The 24,758-nt window shown below is 52.2% G+C and overlaps 1 protein-coding gene and 1 pseudogene across 2 annotated transcripts in view; both read right to left on the reverse strand.

Moving 5' to 3' along the window:
* The window catches only part of MIGA2 (mitoguardin 2), a 37,021-nt gene that overhangs the window by 9,648 nt on the left and 2,615 nt on the right, over window positions 1-24,758 (reverse strand). For both annotated transcript variants that reach the window (XM_034929243.2, XM_034929242.2), the window contains exons 2-10: window positions 23,250-23,488; window positions 21,420-21,630; window positions 17,251-17,363; window positions 16,292-16,409; window positions 15,827-15,963; window positions 4,241-4,358; window positions 2,863-2,963; window positions 2,167-2,282; window positions 187-259 (exon numbers count right to left, since the gene is read on the reverse strand). In XM_034929243.2, the coding sequence (XP_034785134.1) occupies window positions 187-259; window positions 2,167-2,282; window positions 2,863-2,963; window positions 4,241-4,358; window positions 15,827-15,963; window positions 16,292-16,409; window positions 17,251-17,363; window positions 21,420-21,630; window positions 23,250-23,345 (1,083 nt within the window). In that variant the 5' untranslated portion in view covers window positions 23,346-23,488. The remainder of the gene's footprint in view (window positions 1-186; window positions 260-2,166; window positions 2,283-2,862; window positions 2,964-4,240; window positions 4,359-15,826; window positions 15,964-16,291; window positions 16,410-17,250; window positions 17,364-21,419; window positions 21,631-23,249; window positions 23,489-24,758) is intronic.
* On the reverse strand, window positions 1,780-1,892 carry LOC112440877 (U6 spliceosomal RNA; annotated as a pseudogene).

Below are 24,758 nucleotides of genomic sequence, written 5' to 3' on the forward strand. Positions count from 1 at the left end.
CAGTCCCTCAAAGCCCACGGAGAGGGCCACATAAGAGGCCAGGTAGGTGGCCCACCTGCCACAGAGGAGCCCAGTGTGGGAGCAGGCCTGGCCAGGGACCAGGAGGCCACGTACATGCCACACAGCCATGGCCAGCCTGACTACCCCTTGCCTCCCACCCCCGAGGAACCCCCAGGCCACACCCACCTCGAAGGCCTGCCGCACACAGTGCAGCTTGGCCAGAAAGTCCTGGTCACTGTAGCAGCCCAGCAGCTCCGTCCTGAGGGGAGGACAGACGGCGTCACACAACCTGGTCCCTGCCCAGCGATGCCCCGGGGGGTCAGGTGGCACCTGGGTGGGGAGGGGGGAGGCTCTGGCTCCAGCCCTGGCCCTGCCTCAGCCTGGCAGTGTGGCCTCTGGCTGGCGTCTGCCTCCCTTGAGGCCTTGGTCTTCCCAGGCCAAAGGACGAGGCTGCCTGGATGATCTCTGAGGACGTGTCAGCCTCTCAGGCACTGGGTACAGAGATGACCGAGGCCTCCTTAGGCCACAACCAGCCCCACACTTCACTGGCAAAGGACTGAAATGGCCAAACTGCCTCCTGACAGCAGATGTGGCAGATCACCATGATCACTTCAGCCAGTGTCTGATTCATTTCTGGTCAGTGAACTTTTTCTTTTTTTTTAGACGGAGTCTCGTTCTGTCACTCAGGTTGGAGTGCAGTGGTACAATCTCAGCTCACTGCAACCTCCGCCTCCCAGGTTCAAGTGATTCTCCTGCCTCAGCCTCCCAAGTAGCTGGGACTACAGCCACGCACCACCAAGCCCGGCTAATTTTTGTATTTTTAGTAGAGACGGAGTTTCACCATGTTAGCCAGGTTGGTCTTGAACTCCTGACCTCAAGTGATCTGCCTGCTTTGGCCTCGCAAAGTGCTGGGATTACAGGTGTGAGTCACGGCGCCTGGCCCAGTTTTTTTGCTTTTTTTTTTTTTTTTTTTTTGAGATGGAGTCTCGCTCTGTTGCCCAGGCTAGAGTGCGGTGGCACGATCTCCACTCACTGCAACCTCTGCCTCCTGGGTTCAAGCGATCCTCCTGTCTCAGCCTCCCAAGTAGCTGGGACTACAGGTATGTGCCACCATGCCCAGCTAATTTTTATATTTTTAGTAGAGATGGGGTTTACACCATATTGGCCAGGTTGGTCTTGAACTCCTGACCTCAGGTGATCTGCCCGCCTTGGCCTCCCAAAGTGCTGGAATTATAGGCATGAACCACCCTGCCCAGCTCCAGATAAACTTTTAAACATACATACTGAAATCTGCAAGCCATGATCAAAAAGCCAAGTTCTCAGGCTGGGTGTGGTGGCTCACACCTGTAGTCCCAGCACTTTGGGAGGCCAAGGCAGGTGGATCACTTGAGGTGAGGAGTTTGAGACCAGCCTGGCCAACACAGTGAAACCCCATCTCTACTAAAAATACAAAAAAAAAAAAAAAAAAAAAAAGTCAAGTTCTCAGTCTCTTATCATAATAAGATAATAATACATAATACATAAAAATAATACAAAAAAGCTAATAATAACGTTAATAGAAGATAGTGAAGAGGCCTAAACATAACCACAGACAAAGAAACTGAGGCTAAGAGAAGTTAAGCGACTTGTTCAGGGTGGCAGAACTTGGAGCCCGGGCCTGTCTGTCCCCACAGCCTGGGTACCTGACCTCTCCTACAGAGGAGCTGTGTCCAGACACTGCGCTTAGGGCCAGTGCCCCCTGTGTGGCTGTGGCTGTACCCGCTGAGAATTTACTTTTGTTTTCATATGGAATGCTTAGTAAATCTGCGTGTTATCCTTATGCCGGGACCACGTTCATCTTCTCTGTATCATTCCAATTTTTTTTTCAGTGTATGTGCTGTAGAAGCAAACACTCTCTCAGAATTTAGAACTGGTAGTAACTATTGTTCTTTATTAATTATGTTCATTTGTTACTGTCATTATTGGTATCAGACCTGCCAGTATGGGTCCATCCAGGCCCTCTGCAGCTGGGGGAGGAGCTGTCACCAGCTCACCACGGCCCTCAGGCAGCCTGGACTCACTCAGGCTAAGTCCTCGCCAAGCACCGCTGGCTTCTCCGCCTCCCGCAAGGGCCAGAATCACCCATCGCCTCCTGCTCCCTCCCTCCCTCCCTCCACACCTGCTCACCTGAGGGTCCGGCAGGGCACTCTCCCCTCCTTCACCAGCTGCAGGGCCTCCTCATAGGCAGCGGCGGGTCTGGAGAGTGGGATCGGGTAATCTCCGGTCTGCAGGGACTCAAAGAGCTGGGAGAGGGTGCAGAGGAAGAGACCAGGGAAGCCCGTGTGAGCAGCACGCCACGGCACAAGGGCACCTGCCCATTGGTCGGCCACAGCGGCCACCCCAGGTGCCTGCCCACTGCCAACGTCTCTGAGGGGATGTCAGAGGGAACACTGGCCGGGAGGCCCCAGTTCGAGCCCAGCTCTGGCCCTCAGCATCCCCATCTCCAGGGGTCCCTCCCAAAAAGGCCATCTAAAGGACACATGTGCATGTCCTCCCATCCCAAGGAAGGACACAGTGCCTGATCCATGTGCCCATGGCAGGAGACTGAGGCCAAACAATGGGCACAGCGGTCTGGAGAAGGGAGAGGCCAGCACGGGCTGGAGCCCTTCGGGGCAGAACCCCTGCTCTCACCCACAGGACAACGGCCCCCGATTTCTCAGCACCCCCCATCCCCAACAGCTTCGAGGAGGCCCGTGGGAGCATCCAAATTCTCCCATCGGAGGAAATGCCTCCACTTTCCCATGACCCAGTGCTGGCCCCATGGACCTGCAGAGGAGGCCCAGCCTTCACCCCACCCCAGGCTTGGTCCCCACCCCGAGTCACCTCGGTGGCGGAGAAGAAGGAATCCTCTGAGGTCAGGCTGTCCTCATCGTCCGCCCGCAGCCGCAGCGAGCCCTCGGTCAGGGGCAGCATGAGGGTCCTCTCTGGGAAGAGCAGTGAGAGAAAGCGGGGCTGAGACTCCCCACACAGTGCTCAGCTGGAATCCCGGTACACGAAGTCCCCCATCAGGCCCAGGGGAGGCTTCATCCCGAGCCTGTGATTCCCACACTCAATGGCAAAGCTCTGACATGCCAAGCGCTTCTGTGTGAGGACACTGGACTCCTCGCCTCAGTGAGTGACCTCCTTCAACACCCACGACATCCTCGGAGGTCGTCAGCCTCAGGTGTGAGCCCTCGGCTGGTGAGCGGCTCTGCCAGGCTCACAGGTTGCACCGCTGGACCTGAGGCCTGAAGGCCCAAGCTCTGCAGGGGGAGGACCTTGAACTGTGTGGCCCCGGGGAAATCGCCTCTCTCCTCTGACAAGCTGAAACTCAGCCATTGATACCAAGGGCTCGAAAGAGTCCACAGCCACTAACCTGGAGTTCCCCTCCGTGCTCGCCCAAGGGCTGAGGGGTGTGGACCTCCAAGGGTGCTCAGGAAAGGATTGTTGAGCAAATAAGCAAAGGCCACAGACCTGCGGCGGGCCACCCTAAAGGTCCCCCAGCCCTTTCTGCCATGTAGGGAGGCCACAGGAGGCAGATTCCTCCAACAGAGAAGCCACACCCAGAGCACGTGGGGAGAAGCCAGGGCAGGGTGCGTGGCTCGGCCGACCCACTCCGGTTCTGTGTCCCCACTGGCAGAGCCAGGCAGCTGGACCCTCAGGAGTCTGAGGGTCCCACAGGGCTGAGTGCACAGGGAGGGGCCAGGGTGTCATTCACTGCAGGGGTCCGAAGAGGACAGTGGCTGTTTGGCAGAATAACTTGGTTCCCCCTCAGTATGTCACATCATTTCACCTCAGCGCACCCAACAACAGAACTTCTGTTCTTGGCCTTTGGCCTGCTCTGAGTGAACCTCCCGTGAGTCACTCCATCCACCCACCCAGTTTGAGCCACAGGAAAGGACTCGAAGCGAAGGCCTGGGAGAGCCATCAGGGAGATGCTGCCACACGAACCCCAAGGCTGCACCCAAGAGGATGGAGCCAGGTGCACTTGCTGGGGACTCTGGGCCTCACCTCAGCTCTGCTCCAGCCTGCCATGGAGAAGGGAACACCTCAGTTTCCCCATCTGTGCCATAAAGTGCTGGATCACGCGAGGTCGGAGAGCCCTGGGGATTCTGATTCATTGGACGCACTGAGAGAACCACGCCCCGGTTCTCGAACCTTCTCCTCACCTCCATCCCTGCCACCCTCCACGCCCACCCCGCCTGCGCTGGGCCCAGCTCACCGAGGTCTAGCAGCATGCTGTCTGCGGGGAAGGTGGAGCCGAACTCCTCCTGCAGGTGGTAGGCACGGTGCAGCAGGGACTCCAGCTTCTCTGCAAACTCCTTCCGCTGTGACTCTGGCTGCCATAAAAACAAGGACCCTCAACCCAGACCCTCAAAGCTCCCGATGAAAATGGCCCCTTCCCTCACCCCCAGGTCCCTGGGGAAAGGGGAGGAGCTCTAGGACCCAGCAGCTAAGCACATAAACTCCAAAACTTCACTGCTCGATAGAGGAGCCACCAGCCACTTCTGGCAGCTGAGCACTGGAAACCTGGACAGTCCCAGAGTGTAAACACACACCAGATTTCAAACACGGCACCAAAAAGCATAGACTGTCTCAGGAATCTTTTCTGTTGATTACATGCTGAAATGATCACATACTGGACATACCAGGTTACATGAAGTACAGCTGACCCTTGAAAACTGTGGACTTAGGTTGCCAGGCACAGTGGCTCACGCCTGTAATCCCAGCATTTTGGGTGGCCGAGGTGGGCAGATCACAAGGTCAGGAGTTCGAGACCAGCCTGACCAACATGATGAAACCACATCTCTACTAAAAATACAAAAATTAGCCGGGTGTGGTGGCGGGTGCCTATAGTCCCAGCTACTCAGGAGGCTGAGGCAGGAGAATTGCTTGAACCTGGGAGGCAGAGGTTGCAGTGAGCCGAGATCGCGCCATTGCACTCTAGCCTGGGCAACAGAACAGGACTCCGTCTCAAAAAAAAAAAGAAAGAAAGAAAATTGTGGACTTATGGTAACTGACTCACCCCTGTGCCCACATAGTTGAAAATCTACATAAAAAACTTTTTTTTTTTTTTTTTTTTGAGACAGGGTCTCATTCTGTCACCCAGCCCGCAGTGCAGTGGTGCAATCACATCTAACCACAATCTCAACCTCCTGAGTTCAAGTGATCCTTCTGTCTCTGCTTCCCTAGTAGCTAGGACACTACAGGCATACATCACCATACCTGGCTAACTTCTGTATATATCTTTGGTAGATACAGGGTTTTGCCACATTGCCCAGGCTGGTTTCAAACGTATGGGTTCACGCAATCCTCCTGCCTCAGCCTCCCAAAGTACTAGGATTAGAGGTGTGAGCCACCGTGCCCGGCCCACATATAACTTTTGACTCCTCTAAAAGTAGGGGGAGTTATTAGTAGGTTATTAACTACTAATGACCTATTGTTGACCAGAAGTCTTAATAAGAATGTAGTCGATTAACACATATTTTGTATGTTCTATGTATTATATTCTGTATCCTTATACCAAACTAAGCCAGAGAAAAGAAAATGTTATTAAAGAAATCATAAAGAAGAAAAATGGACCGGGTGAGGTGGCTCACACCTATAATCCCAGCACTTTGGAAGGCAGAGGCAGGAGGATCCCTTGAGCCCAGAAGTTTGAGACCAGCCTAGGCAACATGGAAAGACCCTATCTCTACAAAAAATACAAAAATTAGGTGGGCGTGGTGGCGTGTGCCTGTAGTCCCAGCTACTCAGGAGGCTGAGGTAGGAGGATCATGTGAGCCCAGGGAGGTTGAGGTTGCAGTGAGCCATAATGGTGCCACTGCACTCCAGCCTTGGTGACAGAGCGAGACTCTGTCTCAAAATAAATAAATAAATGAAAAGAAATCATTGGGCCAGGCACAATGGCTCACACCAGTAATCCCAGCACTTTGGGAGTCCGAGTCAGGCGGATCACGAGGTCAGGAGATCGAGACCATCCTGGCTGACATGGTGAAACCCCGTCTCTACTAAAAATACAAAAAATCAGCCGGGCATGGTGGCGGGCGCCTGTAGTCCCAGCTACTTGGGAGGCTGAGGCAGGAGGATGGCATGAACCCGGGAGGGGGAGCTTGCAGTGAGCTGAGATCGAGAGCCACTGCACTCCAGCCTGGGCGACGGAGCGAGACTCCATCTCAACAACAACAACAACAAAATTTATATATATAAAATACACATATATATTTAATTTTAAAAAAGAAAATCATTGAGGAGAAAGGATATCTGCCTGAATAGGTTTCTAATGCAAATGAAAGTGCCCTATTCTGGAAAAAAAATGCCACAAAGGACATTTATTAGTATGGAAGAGAAGTGAGCACTAGATTTAAGGCAGGAAGGTATAGACTAACTCTACTGTTTTTTGCAAATGCAGTCAGGATTTTCATCAGGACTGTCCTTTCTTTTTTTCTTTTTTGAGATGGGGTCTCGTTCTGTTGCCCAGGCTGGAATGCAGTGGTGTGATCTCGGTTCACTGCAACTTCCAACTCCCAGGTTCAAGCAATTCTCCCACCTCACCCTCCTGAGTACTTGGGACCATAGGCACGTACCGCCACACCCGGCTAATTTTTGTATTTTTAGTAAAGGTGGGGTTTCACCATGTTGCCCAGGCTGGTCTTGAACTCCTGAGCTCAGCTGGGTGCAGTGGCTCATGCCTGTAATCCCAGCACTTTGGGGGGCCGAGGCGGGCAGATCACTTGAGGTCAGGAGTTCGAGACCAGCCTGGTCTACTTGGTGAAAACCCGTCTCTACTAAAAACACAAAAATTAGCTGGGCTTGGTGGTGTGCGCCTGTAATTCCAGCGACTTGGGAGACTGAGGCAGGAGAATCGCTTGAACCCAGGAAGTGGAGGTAGCAGTGAGCCGAGATTGTGCCACTGCACTTCAGCCTGGGCAACAGAGCAAGAGTCCGTCTTAAAAAAAAAAAAAAGTCATTATTACAGTATTTATTCTAAAAGCTACACTTACTGGTGGCCACCATGGGCCAGTCTTGTGTGACGTGCATTGCCTACTGTAGTTCTTTAAGTTATCCCTGAGATCTTAGGAGAAAGACGCTCTTATTTCCCTTGACAGACAGAGAAACTAAGACAAGGCTCGGAAGGGGGAATTATTTCCCTGAGGTCACAGTGTAGAACTAGCGGTGCCACAAACTGAATCCAGGTGTCTGTGGCTCTAGAGCAGTGCTGTCCAGTGGAAAGCCACGTGCAACATTTAATGTTTGCTACAGACCACAATAAATAGCACAAAGTAATGGGCAAAATTAATTTTAATAATACACGTGACCCTTGAACAACATAAGTTTTTGTTTTTTTTTTTCTCGAGACAGGGTCTTGCTCTGTTGCCCAGGCTACAGTGCAGTGATGAGATCATGGGCTCAGGCAATCCTCCCAACTCAGCCTCCTGAGTAGCTGGGGCTACAGGTGCCCACCACCATGCTCGGCAAATATTTTTGTATTCATTGTAGAGACAGGACCTCACCATGTTGCCCAGGCTGGTCTTGAATTCCTAGACTCAAGTGATCCTCCCACCTTGGTCTCCTAAGTGTTGAGACTACAGGTGTGAGCTACTGCACCCGGCCAAATTTTTTTTTTTTTTTTCAGATGGAGTCTGGCTCTGTCGCCCAGGCTGGAGTGCAGTGGTGCAATCTCGGCTCACTGCAGGCTCCGCCTCCCAGGTTCATGCCATTCTCCTGCCTCAGCCTCCTGAGTAGCTGGGACTACAGGTGCCTGCCACTACGCCCGGCTAATTTTTTGTATTTTTAGTAGAGACGGGGTTTCACTGTGTTAGCCAGGATGGTCTTGATCTCCTGACCTCGTGATCGCCCACCTCATCCTCCCAAAGTGCTGGGATTACAGGCATGAGCCACCGCGCGAGGCCCCTGGCCAGATATTTTTCAATAAATATATAGAAGAATTTTTTGGAAATTTATGACAATTTGAAAAACCTCAGAAATGAACCCACTTAGCCTAGAGATACTGAAAAAATTATGAAAAAGATACGTCACAAATACATAAAATATATGTAGATACTAGTCTTTATCATTTACTACCATAAAATATACACAAATTGGCTGGGCACAGCGGCTCACACTTGTAATCCCAGCACTTTGGGAGGCCGAGGCAGGCGGATCACCTGAGGTCAGGAGTTCAAGACCAGCCTAGCCAACACGCAGAAACCCCGTCTCTACTAAAAATATAAAAATTAGCTGGGCATAGTGGCTGGCACCTGTAATCCCAGCTACTCAGGAGGCTGAGGCAGGAGAATGGCATGAACCCAGGAGGCGGAGCCTGCAGTGAGCTGTGACCGTGCCATTGCCCTCCAGCCTGGGCAACAAGAGCAAAGCTCTGTCTTGGAAAAAAAAAAAAAAAAAAAAAGGCCGGGCACAGTGGCTCACGCCTGTAATCCCAGCTACTTGGGAGGCTGAGGTAGGAGAATCTCTTGAACCCGGGAGGTGGAAGTTGCAGTAAGCCGAGATCGTGCCACTGCACTCCAGCCTGGTGACAGAGCAAGACTCCATCTCAAAAAAAAAAAAAAAAAAAGAGTGTGCAGCATCCTGTGGCCTTGATGACCTTGTCGCTACCCTTGGGCCACCAGGCCAGGTGGGGGAAGAGGGGGCACTCCTCCCTGCACCCCAGGAGCTTCTGGGTTGAATGCTGAGGGGAGGCATGAGCCAGCCCCACTCTGTTTTCCACAAAGGCTGCCAGAGCCTGCAACTGCCTGTAACTGGACCCGCGGGGAGAAGATGAGGGCTGCGGGCTCTGGGGAGAAACAGTCAGAAGAGCTCGGAGAGGGATGGAAATGATGGAAATGGCAGCCATGCACTGAGTGCCACCTGGGGCCAGGTGCCTTATCGTTCAGCCTCACAGTGTCCCTCTGAGGCCAGGATTACTAGGACCCCATTTCACAGATCAAACTCAAGGTTAAGTGGTCCACATGACCAGCAAGAGCCTGGCAGAGCTGGGATGCAGCCACAGGCCTGCAGGACCCTTTGCTCAGTTCTCCGGCAGGGCTGGGACGCACCCTGTGTGGCCAGCAGAGACTTGCAGTTTTGGCACAAATCTGTGTCTCTGTGAAATGGTCTCAAGTAAGGTAACGGTTTTGTTTTGTTGTTTTGTTTTTTTTTTTGAGACAGAGTCTTGCGCTCTGTCGCCAGGCTGGAGTGCTGTGGCACCATCTCGGCTCACTACAACCTCTGAATCCCTGGTTCAAGTGATTCTCCTGCCTCAGCCTCCCAAGTAGCTGGGATTACAGGCACGTGCCACCATGTCCAGCTAATTTTTGTATTTTTAGTGGAGGCGGGGTTTCACCATGTGGGCCAGTATGGTCTCGATCTCCTGACCTCATGATCCACCCACCTTGGCCTCCCAAAGTGCTGGGATTACAGGCGTGAGCTACCGCGCCCGGCCTAGGTAATGGTTCTTAGATGTGACGTCAGACGCACACTCAACAAAAGGAAAAAACAGATAACCTTGACTCTCAAAAAACTTTTGTGCTTCAGGGGGCACCAGCAAAACGTGAGGCCAGGCGCAGTGGCTGACGCCTGCAATCCCAGCACTTTGGGAGGCCAAAGCGGGCAGATCACCTGGGGTTGGGAGTTCGAGACCAGCCTGGCCAACATGGTGAAACTGTATCTCTACTAAAAATATAGAAATTAGCTGGGCATGGTGGCGGGCACCTGTAATCCCAGCTTATCAGGAGGCTGAGGTGGGAGAATCGCTTGAACCTGGGAGGCGGAGGCTGCAGTGAGCTGAGATCGCACCACTGCACTCCAGCCTAGGTGACAGAGCGAGACTCTGTTTCAAAATAAATAAATAAATAAATAAATACGAAATAAAAATACATAAAAGTGAAAAGACAACTCATAGGATGACAGAAAATACAGAAAATATCTGCAACCGCATCTGATAAGGGGCTTTCTCCAGAATATGAGAAACCCTTAGAACTTAATAAAAACACAAATGACCCAATTACAAAAGAAGGCATCAGAATAGACATTCCTCCAAATAAGATGTAATAATGGATAAGAAGTACATGAAAAGATGCTCAACATCCTTAGCCATCAGAGAAATGCAAATCAAAACAACGAGAAGCCACCTGCACCCGCCAGGATGGTGATAACCAAAAAGACAGGAACAAGTGGTGGTGAGCATGTGGAGAAATGGGAACCCTCACGGGCTGCTGATGAGAACAAAAAACGTGCAGTCGCTTTGAAAACAGTTTGGTGGTTCCTTAAAAAGTTAAACATGGAGAAGGGCCGGGCATGGTGGCTCATGCCTGTAATCCCAGCACTCTGGGAGACCGAGGTGGGTGGATCATCTGAGGTCAGGAGTTCGAGATCAGCCTGGCCAACATGGTGAAACCCCGTCTCTACTAAAAATACAAAAATTAGGCCAGGTGTGGTGGCGGGCGCCTGTAATCCCAGCACTTTGGGAGGCTGAGGTGGGCGGATCACAAGGTCAGGAGATCGAGACCATCCTGGCTAACACGGTGAAACGCCGTCTCTACTAAAAATACAAAAAATTAGCCGGGAGTGGTGGCAGGCGCCTGTAGTCCCAGCTACTCAGGAGGCTGGGGCAGGAGAATGGTATGAACTCAGGAGGCAGAGCTTGCAGTGAGCTGAGATCGCGCCACTGAACTCCAGCCTGGGCGACAGAGCGAGACTCCATCTCAAAAAAAAAAAAAAAAAGAAAAGAAAAAAAATACAAAAATTAGCCAGGCGTGGTGACGTGCACCTGTAATCCCAGCTACTTAGGAGGTTGAGGCAGGAGAATCGTTTGAACCTGGGAGGTGGAGGTTGTGGTGAGCAGAGATTGTGCCACTGCACACCAGCCAGGGCGACAGAGCGAGACTCCGTCTTAAAAAAAAGTTAAACATGGAGTTATCATGTGATCCCCACAATTTCACTTCTAGGTATATACCCAAGAGAAATGAAAACATATGTCCACACAAAAACTTGTACATGAATGTTCATAGCAGCATTATTCATAAGAGCCAAAAAATGGAAGCAACCCAAATATCTACCAACTGATGAACAAATAAACAAAATGTGGTCCATCTATACAACAGAAACAAAACAGTGATTCATGCTGCAACACAGATGAACCTTGGAAGCACTCTGCTATGTGAAAGGAGGCAGTCACAAAAGGCCACATATTCTGTGATCCCATTTCTAGAAACGTCCGTGATAGGCAAATCCAGATGTAGAGAAAATAGATTTGTGGTTGCCTAGAGCTGGGGGGAAATGAAGGAATGTAAAGGGAATGGCCAAAGTACATGGGGTTTCTTTGTTGTTGTTTCTTTGTTGTTGTTGTTGAGACAGGGTCTCACTCTATTACAGAGGCTGGAATGCAGTGGCACAATCATGGCTTACTGCAGCCTTGACCTTCTGGGCTCAAGGGATCCTACTGCCTCAGACTCCTGAGTAGCTGGGACTACCACATGGTGTGCGCCACCATGCCCAACTAACTTTTTAATTTTTTGCAGAGATGGGGTCTCACTATGCTGCCCAGGCTGGTCTTGAATTTCTGGGCTCAAGAAATTTTCCTCCACCTCGGCCTTCCAAAGCACTGGGATTACAGGTATGAGCCACCATGCTGGACCAGGGGTTTCTTATTGGGATAAAAATGCTCCAAAACTGATTGTGATAATAGATACACAATTTTGTGAATATACCAAAAGCTACTCAATTGTACAGTTTAGATGCTATGTGAATTATATCTTTTCTTTTTCTTTTTGTAGAGACAGGGTTGCCCAAGCTGGAGTGCAGTGGCACAATCATAGCTCACTGCAGCCTTGAACTCCTGGGCTCAGGTGATCCTCCCACCTCAGCCTCCCGAGTAGCTGGGACCACAGGAACATGCCATGACACCCAGCTAATTGGTCACACCACTGCACTCCAGCCTGGGCAGCAGAGTAAGACCCTGTCTCAAGAAGAAAAAATTTTTTTGAGACAGAGTCTCACTATGTTGCCCAGGTTGGTCTTGAACTTCTCCCTCACTGGCTCAAACAATTCTCCCACCTCAGCTTTCCAAAGTATTGGAATTACAAGTGTAAGCCACTGTGCCCAGCCTATATTTCAATAAAACTGTTTAAAAATTATAGCAATAGGCCAGGCGCAGTGGCTCATGCCTGTAATCTCAGCACTTCGCGAGGCCGAGGCGGGCGGATCACCTGAGGTCAGGAGATAGAAACCAGCCTGGCCAACATGGTGAAACTCCATCTCTACTAAAAATACAAAAAAAATTAGCCGGGCGTGGTGACACATGCCTGTAATCCAAACTACTTGGGAGGCTGAGGCAGGAGAATCGCTTGAACCTGGGAGACAGAAGTTGCAGTGAGCCAAGATTGCGCCACTGCACTCCAGCCTGGGCAACAAAAGCGAAACTCCGTCTCAAAAAAAAAAAAAATTATAGCAATAGATACAAAAAAATGCCTGAAGGAATAGAAAGTGGTGATGCCTGGATGAAGGGCTGCAGGCACCCCTTGTAGGATTGTAGGGTTGTAGGCGTCCTAGCATGTAGACATGCCACAGATCATTAACTGAGCACCTACTATGGACCAGGCCTGAACAGCTGGTGCTGGTGCCCCCACAGAGCGCCAGTGCTCCAGGAGGCCGAGGGCCCCACACCACACAACCATGGGCTGTCTGATCAGAGTCTGGGATCAGACTATTTTACACCCCCTTCTCTTTCCTATTTCCGTACTTTTCATGATTTTATAAGGAATATGTAATTGCTTTCACAACAAGGAAAACAATGCAAGTTCTATCATTTTCAGATATAGTTTTTAGCAAGAAATACAATTTGGGAAATAGAGCTACCTCCCTTGAGTCCCCCTCACCAACACACTCCTACAGGTGCCCGTTCCCTGCCGACTCGCAGACAGGACCTGACGCAGCTGCAACTGCAGGCACTCAAGGGTTTGAGTCACTTCAAACCTCAGGTATTTCCCTGACCTTCACATCCTGAGCTCACACCCCAGCAGGGACAGAGAGCATGGACACCTTCAACTTGTTACCAGCTGTGCCAGACACAGCCCTCCCCTTGTTCTGCAACCTGTTTCCCAGGTCCCCCTGCCAGCTGGCTCTCGGCCAATGGGAGACACGGGTAGAGGAATGAAGGCAAGGGTGAGGGAGGAATAGGCAGAGAAATCCTCCCTCCTCCTTCTACCTCCGCTGCCAAAAGTGGCCCCATCCCCTCAAATTCCTGGGCTCAACTGGTCCTCCTGCCTCGGCCTCCCAAAGTGCTGGGATTACAGGTGTGAGGCACCGTGCCTGGCCACAAAAATTTAAATTTTAGCCTTTTAACTTCATTTTCCTTTCCTGATATTGCAATAATAAATATTCACTGTAGGCTGGGTGTGGTGGCTCAAGCCTGTAATCCCAGCACTTTGGAAGGCCGAAGCGGGTGGATCACTTGAAGTTAGGAGTTCGAGACCACCCTGGCCAACATGGTAAAACCCCGTCTCTACTAAAAATACAAAAATTAGCTGGGCGTGGTGGCAGGCACCTCTGACTCTGGCTTCTCAGGAGGCTGAGACAGAATCACTTGAACCCAGGAGGTGGAGGCTGCAGTGAGCCAAGATCGCACCACTGCACTCCAGCCTGGAAAACAGAGTGAGGCTACATCTTAAAAATAAATAAATTACAGGCTGGGCGCGGTGGCTCACGCCTATAATCCCAGCACTTTGGGAGGCCGAGACAGGCAGATCACGAGGTCAGGAGATCAAGCCCATCCTGGCTAACACAGTGAAACCCTGTCTCTGCTAAAAATACAAAAAAATTAGCTGGGCGTGGTGGTAGGCACCTGTAGTCCCAGCTACTCCAGAGGCTGAGGCAGGAGAATGGCGTGAACCCAGGAGGCAGAGCTTGCAGTGAGTCGAGATCGCACCACTGGACTCCAGCCTGGGCGACAGAGTGAGACTCCGTCTCAAATTAATTAATTAATTAATTACATCCTGGCTAACATGGTGAAACCCCGTCTCTACCAAAAAATACAAAAAATTAGCCGGGCATGGTGGCAGGCACCTGTAGTCCCAGCTACTGGGGAGGCTGAGGCAAGAGAATGGCGTAAACCTGGGAGGCAGAGCTTGCAGTGAGCCGAGATCACGCCACTGCACCTCCAGCCTGGGCAGCAGAGCGAGACTCCGTCTTAAAAAATAATAATAAAATAATAAATAAATAAATAAATAAGCCGGGCACGGTGGCTCACGCCTGTAATCCCAGCACTTTGGGAGGCCAAGGCGGGCGGATCATGAGGTCAAGAGATGGAGATCATTCTGGCCAACATGGTGAAACCCCGTCTCTACTAAAAATACAAAAATTAGCTGGGCGTGGTGGTGCACACCTGTAATCCCAGCTACTTGGGATGCTGAGGCAGGAGAATCTCTTGAACCCAGGAAGCGGAGGTTGCACTGAGCCGAGATCGCGCCACTGCACTCCAGCCTGGGAACAGAGTGAGACTCCGTCTCCAAAAAAAAAAAAAAAAAAAAGAATAAATAAATAATTCACTGTAGAAAACTTGGATGGTGCCCAAAAAGTCCCCAAAAAAGTGTATTAAAGAAAAAAAAGCCCAGGCGCGGTAGCTCACGCCTGTAATCCCAGCACTTTGGGAGGCCAAGGCAGGCAGATCACCTGAGGTCAGGAGTTCGAGACCAGCCTGACCAATACGATGAAACCCCATCTCTACTAAAAATACAAAAATTAGCCACATGTGGTGGCATGCGCCTATAATCCCAGCTACTCGGGAGGCTGAGACAGAAGAATCGCTTAAACCCGGGAGGCGGAGGTTGCAGTGAGCCAAGATCGCACCATTGCACTCCAGCCTGGGCAACAAGAGCGAAACTCTGTCTCAAAGGAAAAAAAAGAAAAGAAAAAAAGGGTGCAGTGGCTCACACCTGTAATCTTACCACTTTGGGAAGCCAAGGCAGGCAGATCACGAGGTCAAGAGTTCAAGACCAGCCTGGCCAATGTGGTGAAACCCCATCTCTACTAAAAACACAAAAAATTAGCTGGGTGTGGTGGCAGGCACCTGTAATCCCAGCTACTCAGGAGGCTGAGGCAGGAGAATCACTTGAACCCGGGAGGCGGAGGTTGCGGAGAGCCAAGATTGCGCCACTGCACTCCAGCCAGAGTGACAGTGCAAGACTCCATTTCAAAAAAAACAAAAAACAAAACAGCTGGGTACGATGGCTCACGCCTGTAATCCCAGCACTTTGGGAGGCCAGGGAGGGTGGATCATGAGGTCAAGAGTTCAAGACCAGCCTGGCCAACATGGTGAAACCCTGTCTCTACTAAAAATACAAAAATTACCCGAATGTGGTGGCAGGCGCCTATAATCCCAGCTACGCAGGAGGCTGAGGCAGGAGAATCGCTTGAACCTGGCAGGTGAAGGTTGCAGTGAGCCAAGATTGCGCCACTGCACTCCAGCCTGGCAACAGAGCGAGACTCCATCTCAAAAACAAAACAAAACAAAGGCCAGGCAATGCAGCCAACCCTCAACAGAGGCGCCTTCCCTTCCAGCCTTTCAGGACCACACGTTGCCCTTCACAGGGTCGAGGCGGGTGTGAGTCTCAGTACGGCTGTTTTTACCGAGCGCCGGGCATTGTGCTGAGCACGTGACATGAATTGTTTTGTTTCACGTCATGACACCCTCATAGAGGGAAATCAGCAGTCTCAGAGGACAGGAGACTGCCTGCCTCCCAAGGTGTGGCCGCCCCTCTCCTGTGCTGCAACCTTCTCCCATGGGCGTAGGGGGATGCAGAAGACCACCTACCTCAGACAGTGGCTCTGATGCAGTCTCTGGGTTCCGGAGGCCGTCCCTGGGCATGGGGGTGCTGCCGCTGTCCCCCCGCTGGCCCACGCTTAGTGCCTGCTCCCACTTCTGCAGAGCTTCCTCAAACAGCTCCATGCCTGAGCACAGGTGAGGCGAAAAGCGTGGGTCAGCACCTCCACAGTCTCACCCAAGAGGGGGCTCAGAACATCAAGGAGGCAGGAGGGCCTTGAAGGGCAAGAACTGGGTGGGACCGTGTGGCCTGGGCTGCTCAGGTTCCAGGCCTTCTTTCAGACCAGGTTTGTTCCTAGACACTGTCCCTTGTTCAGAAATGGCTGGAAATCACCCAGTTGGGATTTGGGGCAGGGTAGTGAGGGGCAAAGTGACCCAAGACTGGCCAAGCTCCTAGGAAGGGACTGTTCCTGCCACCCACCCTGCCCTCGAAGCTGAGGCACCTCCTGGCCACACCTTGCATGTACAGGCTCTCTGCATTGCCGTCGCTGGTGGTCAGAGACTCCTCCATCCCTCTGGCATCCCATGGTCCCGAGCACGCGGCTATGGGGCTGGATGAGTTCACTGCCATCATCTGGGCGCCAATCAGTGCAAGAAGAAAGAGTGAAGCCTTCCCGGGCTCTCTGCAGGGCCCCCCTGAGCCCTCCCCCACTGCCTGACCATGGGCCACACGCCCCCTCCAAATGCCATCCCTGAGCTTGTTCCTAGCCACAGCGTCCACACCCTCAGAATGGCCTGGACCCACAAACTGCCTGATGGTGCTTCATAGAAGCCACCAAAGCAGGAAGGAATCCTGAGACCAACGCCCAGCCCAGGAACCTGGGAATCCCTCTGAGCCCTGCTCCTGACTGCTGTATCCATCCCCTACGCCGGGGCTCCTCTACCACTTGAACAAGAAGACAGAGAGTACCCATTCTGTGCCAGGGTCCTGCCTCTCATCCACACGAGTGGCTGGCAGCCCCAGGACAAGAACCAGCTCTTGCTTGCCCCTGTGCCAGCCTGGCTCAGAGCTGGGACTCTGCTTGCTGGACGAGTGAATGAACCAAAAGCCACACCCCAGAAGAAGCCAAGCTTCTGCCTTGTTTATCTCTACACCTCCAGCGCCTGACAGAGTCCCTGGTATAAGGCAGGTGCTTGTCAGTGGCTGATGAATGAATAACCTGCACTTTCACAGGTACCGGTCTCCCCAGGAGACCATCAGTTTCTCTCCTCTGCACCAGCCCACCTTTCTCCCACCAACACCTGGCACAGTGAGTGATTAGGGATAATCCCTGAAAGCCCGCGTGGGTGGAGGAGTGAGAGAGAGAATGAATGAATGAATGGACTCTACCAGTCTATAAGCTTGCTGAGGGCAGAGTCCTCAGCAGGGGTAAGCCCGGACCTGGAGCCCTGGAGCCCTGGCACCTGCTGCTCACCGAGGCCACACTGTGGGAGGAGCCCGAGTGCTTGCTGGGCTCAATGGAAGAGATGCCACTCAGGGTGTCGTTGCTCTTGCTGCTGGGGCTCTGGACTCTCCGGCTGGAGTATCCTGTGAGGAGCAGAAGGGCAGGCGTCACACAGGCATCCCATGTGGCCTTTACACGGGCTGCCCCCACTCTGGACCACCTTCCCCTTCTTCCTCATCTGGGAATCGGTCCTGACCTTCTAAGTCAGGGGAACAGAGGGGCCCCGAGGGCGTGCACTCAGGAGAAGAGTGCGGGGCCCTCCATGTCCTGCTCATGACCACATCCCTGCCATATCCCTGCCACAGGGCACAGGGCCAGGCCGAGGGGAGGAGTCCCGATCTGCCAGATAAGCCGAGAATGAGGTCCATCTGCTTTCCCGCCTCCTTGCTTAGCCTTCTCTGGGCTGCTGATTGAGAGAATGGTTTAGAATTCTCCTCCTTCCAAAAGAGATGTGAGACAACAACTTTTAAAAATATACAAAAGGCCGGGCACGATGGCTCACACCTATAATCCCAGCACTTTGGGAGGCCAAGATGGGGGAGGACTGCTTGAGCCCAGGAGTTCAAGACCAGCCTGGGCAACATGGCGAAACCCTGTCTCAACAAAAAATACAAAAATTAGCCAAGTGTGGTGGCGTGGCCTGCAGCCCCAGCTACTTGGGAGGCTGAGGGTGGGGGATCACTTGAGCCTGGGAGGTCAAGGCTGCAGTGAGCCATGATCGCAATACTTCATTCCAGCCTGGGAAGCAGAGTGAGACCCTGTCTCAAATATATATACATATATATATATATTTTTTTTTAGGATGGGCTGGGTGGATCATGTCTGTAATCCTAGCACTTTGGGAGGCCGAGGTGGGTGGATCACTTGAGGTCAGGAGCTCGAGATCAGCCTGGCCAACAAGGTAAAACCCCATCTATAATAAAAATACACAAATTAGCCAGATGGGGTGGCGCACGCCTGTAATCCCAGCTACTCAGGAGGCTGAGGCAGGAGAATCGCTTGAACCTGGGACACGGAGGTTGCAGTGAGCCAAGACCGTGCCACTGCACTCCAGCCTGGGCAACAGAGCAAGAATGTCTCAAAAAAAATTTTAATGAAATACACAAAAGGTTATTTTTTAAAATAGAGACAGGGCCGGGCACAGTGGCTCACACCTGTAATCCCAGCACTTTGGGAGGCTGAGGTCAGCAGATCACATGAGATTAGGAGTTCGAGAGCAGCCTGGCCCACGTGGTGAAAGCCTGTCTCTACTAAAAACACAAAAAATTAGCCAGGTATGGTGGCACCTGTTTGTAATCCCAGCTACTTGGTAGGCTGAGGAGGAGAATCCTTGAACCCGGGAGGCAGAGGTTGCAGTGAGCCAAGATTGCGCCATTCCACTCCAGCCTGGGCAACAGAGTGAGACTCTGTCTCAAAAAAACAAAACAAAATAGCCTGGGCACGGTGGCTCACGCCTGTAATCCTAGTACTTTGGGAGGCCGAGGCGGGTGGATCACCTGAGGTCAGGGGTTCAAGACCAGCCTGGCCAACATGGAGAAACCCCGTCGCTACTAAAAATACAAAAATTAGCCAGGTGTGATGGCACACGCCTGTAATCCCAGCTACTTGGTAGGATGAGGCAGGAGAATCGCTTGATCCTGGGAGGTGGACGTTGCAATGAGCTGAAATTGTGCCACTGCATTCCAACCTGGGCAACAGAGTGAGACTCTGTCTCAAAAAAAAAAAGTAAATAAAAATTAAAAAATAATAATAAAATAAAACAAAGAAAGCCGGGCATGGTGGCACGCACCTGTAATCCCAACTTTTGGGAGAACGAGGTGGGCAGATCACCTGAGGTCAGGAGTTCGAGACCAGCCTGGCCAAAATGGTGAAACCCTGTCTCTAGTAAAAACACAAAATTAGCCAGGCGTGGTAGCACTCCCAGCTACTCGGGAGGCTGAGGCATGAGAACTGCTTGAATCTGGAAGGCGGAGGTTGCAGTGAGCCAAGATGGTGCCACTGCACTCCGCCCTAGGCGACAGGGCGAGACTCTGTCTCCAAAAAAAGAAACAGAGACAGGGCCTCCACATACCACCCAGGCTGGTCTCAAACTCCTGGGCTCAAGTGATCCACCTGCCCCAAAGTACTGGGATTACAGGTACAAGCCACTATACATGGCCAATATTTTGTTAGAAGTGAGAAAAGTAGGGAAGGGAAAATAAGGTGAAATGAGAGCAGGCAGAGTGGGACAGGGCACAGAAGCTAAACGCTGTGCAGATGACTCCAGGTTTCCCAGGACAGACACAAAATTCGGCTGCCTGAGCGTCTCTCAGGGTCCTTTTCCATATTAGTCTCAAGACTTCTTTTTCCAATTCTAGGCCGGGCGCGGCAGCTCACACCTGTAATCCCAGCAATTTGGGAGGCTGAGGCAGGCGAATCAGGAGGTCAAGAGATGGAGACCATCCTGGCCAATATGGTGAAACCCTGTCTCTACTAAAAATACAAAAAATTAGCTGGGCGTGGTGGCATGCACCTGTAGTCCCAGCTACTCGGGAGGCTGAGGCAGGAGAATTGCTTGAAACCGGAAGGCAGAGGCTATAGTGAGCAGAGACCAGACCACTGCACTCCAGCCTGGGAAACACAAGCTAAACTCTGTCTCAAAAAAAAAAAAGCCGGGCAGGTTGGCTCATGCCTGTAATCCCAGCACTTTGGGAGGCCGAGGCAGGCGGATCACGAGTTCAGGAGATCAAGGCCATCCTGGCTAATACAGTGAAACCCCGTCTCTACTAAAAATACAAAAAATTAGCCGGGCTTGGTGGCACGCACCTGTTGTCCCAGCTACTCCGGAGGCTGAGGCAGGAGAATCGCTTGAACCCGGGATGCAGAGGTTGCAGTGAGCCAAGATCATGCCACAGCACTCCAGCCTGGGTGACAGAGAATGAGACTCCGTCTCAAAAAAAAAAAGAGTAGAAAGATGGCCGGGGCCGGGTGCGGTGGCTCACACCTGTAATCCCAGGACTTTGGGAGGCTGAGGTGGGCGGATCACTTGAGCTCAGCAGTTCGAGAGCAGCCTGGCCAACGTGGCGAAATCCCGTCTCTACTAAAAATACAAAAATTAGCCAGGCATGGTGGCACGTGCCTGTAGTCCCAGCTTTTGGAGAGGCTGAAGCAGGAGAATCTCTTGAACCTAAGAGGCCGAGGCTGCAATGAACCGAGATTGTGCCACTGCCCTGCAGACTGGGTGACAGAGCAAGACTCCGTCTCAAAAAAAAAAAAAAAAAAAAAAGAGAACAGAAGAAGGAGTGTGATCTGTGACTGTGAGCAACCTACTGAGTGAACTCACTACCTTCCAACCAGCTGAATGATTCCTAACTATGGTGGTGGTTGGATGACTCTATGTGTCAAAGACACAGAATAGTATGCTAAAAAGTACGAATCTTACTGCATGCAAATTAACCCTCAAATTTTTTTTTTTTTTTTTGAGATGGAGTCTCACTCTGTCACCCAGGCTGGAGTGCAGTGGCGCAATCTCGGCTCACTGCAAGCTCCACCTCCTGGGTTCACACCATTCTCCTGCCTCAGCCTCCTGAGTAGCTGGGATTACAGGTGCCCGTCACCGTGCCCGGCTAATTTTTTGTATTTTTAGTAGAGATGGGGTTTCACCGTGTTATTCAGGATGGCCTCCATCTCCTAACCTCATGATCTGCCCGCCTCGGCCTCCCAAGGAGCTGGGATTACAGGCGTGAGCCACCGTGCCCGGCCTGAACCTCAATTTTTAAGAGAGAAGGGGATGGGAGGAATACTGCGTCGTTCAAGAACCACATGGCTCTTCCTGCTCCTCAGCCTGGGGAACGTCCCTCTCTGGACCCAGGAGCCACATCCCCGACCCCCGCTGACCAAGGTGCTTCCAAAGCGTCCTCAGCTAATGAGAACAACCAAAACCACCTCCACCAATGGAGCATGCGCATCCAACCGCATCACCCTCCAGTACAGTGACTGGAGGGAGGGATGCTACTGCCATCCCGCTCACAGATCAGGAGACCTTGGCTCTGAGACAGGAAGACACTGGCCCAATATCCCCAAGTAGAGAGTGACCCAGCTGGGATATGACCCCAGGATGTGACCTCAGGTCAGGCCTATGCCCACCACCTCACACCTACCTTTCTTCACTGAAGGGACCTTCCTGGCCAAGAGGATAGGGAGGGGCACTGTGCCCAGCTGCTCCCCTCCCATCTCGGGACCAACCTGCTTCTTCCTCCTCCGTCGCCTCTTCAGCTGGTGGGCAGCCAGGGCCAGGGCCACAGTCCCCAGGGCCGTGGCAAAGAGGACTTTCCGCAGGCCTGGCGTCAATCGTAGCTGTGAGAATGCAGACTGCAGGGAAGAGGAGACGCTGCCGGTTACACCTCCCTGGGGAAGGTCCAAGGCAGCAGGACCGCCCCAGAGCACCTCAGGGACGGGACACACACCGGCTCTCCGGCACATCTGCCGACCAGACGAGAGACTGAGAGGCAGCCACCCTAGACGGGGAACTTGACCAGCCTCCCTGAAACACAGGCCACAAAAACAAAAGGATGGCAAGATGCCAGTGCCGAGAAGGTGAGGTCTAGGGGCCAGCACCCTCAGTCATGAGCACACAAGCCGCAGTGAACGAGCACCAGCTGTGCCCGGCACTGCACTAGGACCTAGCCTGGGGTACCCATCTGAGTCCCTGTCATTTCCAGACGAGGAACCTAAGGTTCACCCACGTGAAGACATATGCTCAAGGTGACAGAGGCAGACATGAAACCCAGATCTGCTGACCCCCGTTTCTCAGTGATGCCTCAAAGATGATGACACTCACTCACCTGCCACCCCATCTGAACACTTCCTACTGCTGCACCTCACCCTCTGCCCCCCGGGCCTGGGAGCCCCTCAGATGGGACTGTACCCCACAGGGCAGATCTTCGGTCAAGATCCCAGTCAGCCACAAACATGTGAGTTGTCAGGGAGGGCACTGACCCCTTTTACAGACTGAGTAACTGAGGTCAAGAGTTCATATAGGACCAGGTGCAGTGGCTCATGCCTATAAACCCAGCACTTTAGGAGGCCAAGGTAGGTGGATGGCTTGAGCCCAAGAGTTCAAGACCAGCCTGGGCAAAATGGCAAGGCCCTATTTCTATTACAAAAAACTTTTTTTTTTTTGAGACGGAGTCTTACCCTGTTACCCAGGCTGGAGTGCAGTGGTGCGATCTTGACTCACTGCAACCTCCGCCTCCTGGGTTCAAGTGATCTTCCCGCCTCAGCCTCCCAAGTAGCTGGGATTACAGGCACCTGCCACCATGCCCAGCTAATTTTTTTTTTTTTTTTTGAGGTGGAGTCTCGCTCTGTCGCCCAGGCTGGAGTGTAGTGGCATGATCTCAGCTCATTGCAACCTCCGCCTCCTGGGTTCAAGCAATTCTGTCTCAGCCTCCCAAGTAGCGGGACTACAGGTGCACACCACCATGCTTGGCTAATTTTTGTGCTTTTGGTAGAGATAGGGTTTCACCATATTGGTCAGGCTGGTCTTGAACTCCTGACTTCAGGTGATCCACCTGCTTCAGCTTCCCAGAGTGCTGGGATTACAGGCATGAGCCACTGTGCCCAGCCCGCCCGCCTAATTTTTGTATTTTTAGTAGAGACAGGGTTTCACCATGTTGGCCAGGCTGGTCTTGAACTCCCGACCTCAGGTGATCCACCCGTCTCGGCCTCCCAAAGTGCTGGGATTACAGGCGTGAGCCATCACACCCGGCCAAAACAATTTTTTTAATTAATTAAAAAAAAAAAAAGAGTTCATATAGTCTCAGGCTAAAGAACAGGCCTGAAGCCTCAGACAACAAACACAGTCCAAAGAGGAGACACCAGAGGTCTGGCAAAGCAAGAACGAGGGCTCAGCGTTCCTGGACATGGAGAAGCCCTTGGCTGAGCACGGAAGTGTTTCATAGACCAGAGGTACAACCCACCCTGATCCTTACCTGCCCAAACGTCGTGTACAGGAACACGGGGATCTCGGCCACCGTCATGGCCAGGGCCTGGATCATAGACGTGCCCTCAGCCCTCCGGAACGCCATGGCAGGGCCAATGCCCCAGGCAAAGTCCTCAGGGCCAAGAGCTTCTAAGGAGAACGTCTTCAACTGGTTGCCAGCTGGGTCCCAGGCACCATCCACGCCCCAGAAGGACAGGGACACACATACCAGAGGGCCCCTCCACAGAGCTAAGAGACAGATGACCAAGTCAGACAAGAGAACGTGCACACGGGAACATGCAGAAATGCACTCAAGAAGAGTGTCCATGGGGGAGGAGGCGGGAGCAAAGCTTGCCTCTGGAACCCCAGGCCTGGAATCAGGCCCCAGGCCTCTGCATCTGCCTGCCAGCAGGCAGCCCCACGCCCACAGACCCTCTGCCTACCAGGGGCCCTGCGAGCGGAAACATCTCTGGCCAGCCAGCCCGGGAGAAGACCCAGAACCTGGGAGGTGGACAGGTCACTCTCAGACTTAGAGCTTTAAGCCACATTTTCTCTACCTTTTTCAACCCATGGACCATTTGCTAAGCAAAAATCTTAGACCCCAGACTGAGAATCATTGCATCTTTTTACCTCCCACAAAGTTAAGAATGTTTTCTTGCTGGGCACGGTGGCTCACGCCTATAATCCCAGCACTTTGGAAGGCCGAGATGGGTGGATCACCTGAGGTCGGGAGTTTGAGACCAGCCTGGCCAATATGGTGAAACCCCATCTCTACTAAAAAACACAAAAATCAGCTGGGTGTGGTGGCACGCACCTGTAATCCCAGCTACTCAAGAGGCTGAAGCAGGAGAACCGGCTTGAACCTGGGAGGTGGAGGTTGCAGTGAGCCAAGATGGGGCCACTGCGCTCCAGCCTGGGCAAGAAGAGCAAAACTCAGTCCCAAACAAACAAACAAACAAACAAACAAAAAACTAGCTGGGCGTGGTGGTGCACACCTGTAACCCCAGCTACTCAGGAGGCTGAGGCAGAAGAATCGCTTGAACCCGGGAAGCAGAGGTTGCAGTGAGCTGAGATCACAACACTGCACTCCAGCCTGGGCTACAGAGCGAAACTCTGTCTCAAAAAAAATAATAATAATAATAATAAAATAAAGAAGCTGGGCACGGTGACTTACGCCTATAATCCCAGCACTTTGGGAGGCCGAGGAGGGAGGATCACAAGGTCAGGAGATCAAGATCATCCTGGCTAATACAGTGAAACCCCATCTCTACTAAAAATACAAAAAATTAGCCGGGCGTTGTAGCGGGCACCTGTAATCACAGCTACGCAGAAGGCTGAGGCAGGAGAATGGCATGAATCCAGGAGGCGGAGCTTGCAGGGAGCCAAGATCGCGCCACTGCACTCCAGCCTGGGCAATAGAGTGAGACTCCATCTCAAAAAATAAATAAATAAAAAACAAAAAATAAAATAAAATAAAACACACACACACACACACAAAACAAAGAGCTACTCCATGCTA

This window comes from Pan paniscus, chromosome 11, assembly GCF_029289425.2.
Source record: "Pan paniscus chromosome 11, NHGRI_mPanPan1-v2.0_pri, whole genome shotgun sequence".
In the NCBI taxonomy this organism is placed as follows: Eukaryota; Metazoa; Chordata; class Mammalia; order Primates; family Hominidae; genus Pan; species Pan paniscus.